Here is a 6,682-nt window from a genome sequence, read left to right as displayed (position 1 = left end):
TATATATATATATATATATATATATATATATGTTATATAATATATATGGATATATCTATCCAAAGACAGAAGTTAGATTTAAGAGTGTTTTTCACATTAATATACCAAAGAGAGGTTATCAACCATGGAATTAAATATTTGCATACAAAATAACATTTCGATGCATAGAATTCTTGTGCTCGGCAGACGAAGAGCGAAAGATTGCTATCCTTAATGGTTTTTCATTTACAGCCCTGTCTAAATTACATGAAATTATTTCTCTATCTCAAGAACTGTCCTAGAGAAGAATCATTCTATACAAAGTGTGTGTGTGTGTGTGTGTGTGTGTGTGTGTGTGTGTATGTATAGGAGGTTGCTCATACAGGTTAGCTCAAAGCTTTTCTGGTGCAGTCTAATAAACTGAGTTCTATGTAAGTGGCAGTCTACCACCAGAAAGAGATGACTTGCAACAGGCTTCTAGCAGCAATGCAGGGATTAAAGATACATGTGACAACAGGCTTCAAAGAGTGGGACAATCCACTCATAATAAAAAGGCCGCTAAGCCTTCATTGAAAGAACTTCTCTGACTCTGAGAATCTTTTCTTTTCACCAAGAAAACTACTTATACTCACGGTTTAATGTCCTAATTTAAGAAATGGAAGACACTAAATTAATATTTAATTTCAATTCCACTGCTATGCCTGTTTTCATTGTCCCTGTACTGCAAACTGCACTGAACAATATAAATCATAGTCCTCATTTCCACCAGACAATCTCATCAACCAAAATGGTGATAATGCAGTCTTATTTTAAAGCCAAAAGAGTTATAAACATCAATCATTTTCAGCTAAACATTAAAAAGAACCCTTTAAGTGTCTTTGAAAGTAGCATCATTATTTTAAGTTAGAGCACAATCACTGAAGGAACAAAGAAACCAAAACCAAATGAAGTCTTTCACTCTTTCAGTTAATTTTAGTGGAAAATAAAACAAGAATTGGATTTTCATCCAGGGTTACAATGGTCCATAAAGTAAAAGGCTTTTGTCAAACGTCGAATCTCTCCTCACTAAGCAACTATCTGAGGCCGTTTTCTGTGTCAACTCATTTCTGCTTCTCTTAGAGCTCTAGTCCTGTCCTAATTATATCTGTTTCATGATCCATGACACGGATTTAACAGACCCACGGGTTAAACTAATGCAGTGACCATATAACACCCAATCTATTCATTTGTCTGTAAAGTGGCAGAAATTCAACCCTTGATTTATAGGACTTGATCTGACTAAATCTCTAATATAACTAATAAAATGTGGTCACTTTCAATAGGATAAATGCCTGGGTATTCTTTTTTAAAATTCAACAACTGATCTTCCACCAAGGCCAAATATCTTATAACTTAACAATCTATAATTGAGAGCTTCCACCAGATTATCATTTCCTAAATATCCCTTCAGTCCATAAGAAAAGCTTCATTCTAGATAAAAACTCCACATTAGTCAACCTTGGTCTTATCATAACTGGATATTCCTGCCTCTAATAGGGTTGGAAAAATACCATTTGGGTACTTGCAACAACTTCTAATACTCTTATAGTCCACCCTCTACATGCTAACGGTCCCTTTAAAACCTTCTGAGTGACATTGATAACATCATTATTTACTTATGTTGAAGCAAGTTTGCTTATTGTTTTAGAAAACTCCTTGTAACTCTCCTTATCTCTCTCTACCTGCTCTCACCTTTCTGAAGACTTTAAAGTAGAAGCAAGACCTTGGCAACAAAGTAATTTATCACATGGTTCAATTTACATCTGTGCAATGGAACAGGTTTACCTGTTTGCTATCTGGCACACAGATCTAAACTGTAACCTGAGAAACAGAAATTACCCCAACTTCATAAAAATGCTGTTTTTAGAAGGCATACTTAAAAACAGAATCTTTTAAAATCAGCGTATAATACTGAAAATCAATATACATGTGTTCTTAAAATAATTTCATCTTTCAGGAGAAAAAAACCCAAACTGTACTGAAGTTCATTTTATATTGCTTCTTCAGATCTCTTATATCAACATTCAACCACAAATACCCTTTGTCAAATGCTTTAAATGTCAGGTTCTGTGCTTACCCAAAGATTAAAAAGAGGATCAACTCAGAGTCTCCACAGACCAAAGCATAAATGGATTTAAAAAATGACAACAGTGGGTGCAAATTCAGGTAACCATACCAAACCCAGTGAAAAGAACGTGGTTCATCTGTGGAGGAATTCTCTAAAATTATCCAATCAATCAGCTTTCTTTTTTCTCTGCAATGATGCACCAGTTGCCATGATCGTTCCCCGAGCTCAGAATATGGAGCTCCGACACGTTCTCCTTCAGCAGGCCACAGAGCTCGCCTTCTCGAAACACGTGGTAGTAGCGCATAAAGGCTCTGGAATCCAAAATGTTGGGCTGTTGTTCTTCAACAGAAATTGTGTCATCTGGGATGGAATCTGTGGAATCGGCTGCAGAAATCTTTCTCAGTATTTTACTAGCAGAAGAGTTCCCTTCATCTAAGTTACTTGCATCCCCACAATTCTCATTAGTATTGGTGCTATCCAGAAAATTCCCATCGCCATTTCTTCTAATTTCCCCTCTATGGTCTCCATTTAGATGTTTCCCTGTAGCTCGTGCTTTTAGCCACTCCAAATGTCTTTGAGATGTTTCCACAAACACTTCCTCATCGGAACTTTGCTCTCTTGTGGAAAATGGCGCTTGGTGATCTAAGTCTAAACTAGCGTGTCTGGCAGGCTGGATTGATACAGTGCTATTGGCCCAGCCTTCTGTGTTTTTCAGGGGTCTCACTCTTTCAATTTGCTTCCTCAGCATTGATTCATCCAAAGAGCGGGAGAAAAACCAGGAACGGAAAGATTTTCCTAATGTGTTATAGAATCCATTCTCTTCCTCGCTTTCCTTAGAAATAGTTGCACAACAGGTACCGGCCATAACAGGTTCATAGCCCACGCTGTGGGACCGTGTGGAATCACATCGCTCCTTAAAACAAACAGAACAGCTACACCCAGAGCAAGGGGGATGGTAGGGGTGGCTTCTTCCTGGATGTTCACATTGCGTCTTTGTCCCAGGCTGGCTGGATTCTGAGAAGAGCCGGGAACATAAGGCCCTGTTCCACGGAACAAGCACATCTTGCTTCTCAAAGTGCCGGTTCTTTTGTTCCATAGCCCAAACATAAATCATCAGCTGGCCTCCAGGAACTAACACTCTGGCCATTTCTTTTATTGCTCTGATTCTTCTTTGTTTTGTAGAAAAATGATGTATAACTGAAAAAGTGGAAACTAGGTCTCAATGTGTATGCATATACATAAGCCTACACATTTACATACTAATATTTTCCATTTACAAATGATGCAATTTGAGATGTAGTAAAACCTCCTTATTTCCTACAGGGCAGGGCATATGGTAGAAATAGCACAGGCCTGGCTTTAGGAGAGACATCATTTTTAGTTTCCATTCCTGTAATTATTAGGCAACTGATTTGGGAAATTATTGAACATATATGGATTTTAAGTATCTTCATCTATATTAAGGTGTCTAGAAGAAATAACATGTAAAATCTCTTCCAGTTCCAAAATCTTATGAGTTTTGTTAACCAGAGGATGACCAGTGTGAATTAATAAAATTCGCAAGGGAGTATTGTTAGGTAAATGTTCCCTCATAGCATCCCATGAAATAAAACATTGCTTTAATGAATGACTGGTACTTCTAAAGCACTGAAATATTAGTACCATGACTCAGTGTTAATAAAATTAATACAGCAAATAGAAGTGGAGAAAAAGGTTAAAGGTCCTTTTTTTTCTGTTTAGCTAATGCAATGATAAGCCAGCCAAGCTCAAGTTCAAATGATTGCTTATCATTTTTAATAATGTTAACATAATATAAAATGGTTGTGTATATATTTTTTAAGTCACTTTATAGGTTATCATTTTTACTTTTAGTCCCTGCAAAGTTAAAGTGAGAGTCAAGCAGGACTGCCTTTATCTAATCTTAAGTGTGTTATTAGGCTTCTTTTTATCAAACAATATACAGTGTTCGTCCGTTAGCTCCTAAGAGAGTTTAATCACAGTACTGTGTTAAGAAAAAACAGCAAATTATTTTTCTACACATGGGCCTACCACATGTCTCAGGAAATTAGTTCCAAGGAAAGTCTGGATACGGCTGCTCATGTGAGTCGTAAGGGAGAGTGTAACTGTTCCTGTACCCTCACCCTAATCCAGTTATTAGTTGCAGTTTTAGGCAAGTAAATTCCTGTAGTTTACCTGGCACAGAGAGATAGGAACTATCTAAAATGAGATTATTATATAGATAAAACTGCCACCCTTTATATTGTTTTCAGTCAGGGTTTCGTTCCCAACAGCAGCACATGAACCCTGGTATCTCGTACTCTACCACATGGCAGTGTAAGAAGCTAGAGGTGTGAGGTTACAATGAATCTGAAGACTAGGACACCAGTGCATGTTGTCCTAGGTCTATCAGTAGCTAGCCTTGTGATCTTTGACCAATCACTATTTCCCTAGGCCTTCGACTGTTCCCCTCGGTCCTATCCCCAAAGAAAGAACCCTTTATATGGTTAACTGGAAAGCATACATTTCATCTCTTTAATGACAAGCTTTCAGAATCCATGAGGTTATCATAAAGCAAGGCTTCTCAACCTCAGAACAATTGACATTTTGAGCTAGATAATTCTTTGTTGTTGGAGGCCCACCTACTAGATGACAGTAGCGTATATACATACACGCAGTTGTGACCCACTGTCATAAAATGAATAATTGATTGACATTATTTTAATATACCATTGCCAAATTTTTAGAAAATGTTTGTCGGATTATGCTAAAAGTAGAAAGAGTGTTTTTCATTTTGTAATCTGTCAATAAAAGAGAAGGAATGTATAATTAGATATGATGCTTACCTTTCACATTATTAAGAAACATGCCAAGGCAAAAAATATATATTCCTTCATAGTAAGATAAGCAAGAAGTGCCAACATACAGAATTCCAAATAGGAAACTAAATGTATATGGATATAGGAGAGACAGTCTATTGAAATTTCTCATAATATAGTTCTAAATGCGAAACCTAAGTGGCAAATGACCACATCACACTATAGTAACAGTTCATAAAAACGCATGCTAGGTTTCCACTTAAGGAAATATTTTATTTTAAAGATTTTTATTGGGGAATTGGGGGAGGGGAATAGCGTTGGGGAATCGGGGAAGGCGAACAGACAAGTTGCTGTCCTTTTCTTCTTCAGTCTAGTTGTGGAGGATATCGCTTCACTGGCCCATGTTGGTATTATCATTGCACTCTTCCCGGGTGAGGTAGTTGCTCGCCGGCCACTGGACGGCCACTCACGGTGGCTCACAGCAGCTCAAGCCAGCTGCCAGCTGCTCACACTGGCTTTCAGCCACTCATGGTAGCTTACAGCAGCCCACTGCAGCAGGGGCTTCAGCCTATACCGTTGCCAGCAACTCACGGCAGCCCAGCTCCAGGTTGGAGCTGTTGTTCACTATCTTAGCTGTAGAGGGTGCAGCGTCACTGGCACTAATGTGGGATGTGAACCAGGGCCCTGCTGCTCAGAGCTGGCATCCTAAGCCAGCTCCTAACCAACACGCCACTCAGCTGGCCCTTAAGGAAATATTTTAAATTAGAAGATGGCAACCACGTATACTCCATTTCCTCTGTGGACAAGGTATGAGACTTAACCTGAAAGCGAAGAAGGACTTAACCATGTACACATGGAACATTTCCCCAAAATAGGAAAGCTGGTCAATATCCCATGACCACAAAAGTGGCTCAATGGCCTAGCCCAGATGGAAGTAGCCTTGCAAACCTGAAACTAATGCAAACAAGAGTAAAGAATTCGCCTCTGACTTCTACCCGATTTCTAGTTCTTTAGGTGGAGTGACCAAACACAAAACTTGCTTTCCACTAGAGATTCGAAGCATTGTGTAGTGCTGCTTGGTTCAACAAGATTCCCTCCTCTTAATGCACACAGCCAAAATGGACTTCATATTTTCAACTGCAAAGAAGTAGGGCCTTTGCAGAGGAGGTTTCCATGGCAACCATCTCCTGCCAGTCCTAACTAGTTCCAAGGTTATGGCAGCCAGGCCTACATCCTCTCATTATGCAAAGATAGTCCCCATCTAACGTTGAATAAATCAATTTCTCATCTATTTCAGGAGAGAGCAAAGAGTTTTATTCTGTGTTTTTATCTGGTTTACCTTGCGTTGATAAAGCTTGTTATATTCAAATAGATTAACTTTTTAAACTGTATTGGAGCAAATAATTTGCTTTGCAAAAAGGTTTTTTTTTTTTGGGGTTTTTTTTTTTTTTTTTTTTTTTTTTGCTTTGTGAAAGAATTTGCCACAAGATTCCCATAAATAGCGAGTTTCCCTAGCATATTTAAATATAACTAACATACTAGGTTTCAGGAATACGTGTATTGAGTAAAATGAATCTTACCTGTGTGAATTTCAGGCATGGGTTTTTGCTGCTTCTTTTCATTTTTGGCATGTGTATTTTATGGGCACTCTTGCTAAGAGGATATGAGGAACATAGTTCCTAGATTTATGAACAATTTCTGGCAGCTAGAGAGCAAAGTGGCTTTATAAAAACAATGCAATCTGGGACCAAGTGGGGCTATCTTCCCCAGTGACTTGCAT

At 38.3% G+C, this 6,682-nt stretch overlaps 1 protein-coding gene across 7 annotated transcripts in view; it reads right to left on the bottom strand.

Moving 5' to 3' along the window:
- Window positions 1–10: 10 nt before the first annotated feature.
- The window catches only part of TRMT9B (tRNA methyltransferase 9B (putative)), a 47,302-nt gene continuing 40,630 nt past the window's right edge, over window positions 11–6,682 (bottom strand). For all 7 annotated transcript variants that reach the window (XM_019651015.1, XM_019651014.1, XM_019651013.1 and 4 more), the window contains one exon: window positions 11–3,283. In XM_019651015.1, the coding sequence (XP_019506560.1) occupies window positions 2,256–3,283 (1,028 nt within the window). In that variant the 3' untranslated portion in view covers window positions 11–2,255. The remainder of the gene's footprint in view (window positions 3,284–6,682) is intronic.

The sequence above is a fragment of the Hipposideros armiger genome, unplaced genomic scaffold (assembly GCF_001890085.2).
Source record: "Hipposideros armiger isolate ML-2016 unplaced genomic scaffold, ASM189008v1 scaffold_151, whole genome shotgun sequence".
In the NCBI taxonomy this organism is placed as follows: Eukaryota; Metazoa; Chordata; class Mammalia; order Chiroptera; family Hipposideridae; genus Hipposideros; species Hipposideros armiger.
This window is presented reverse-complemented; position numbering and strand designations above follow the sequence as displayed.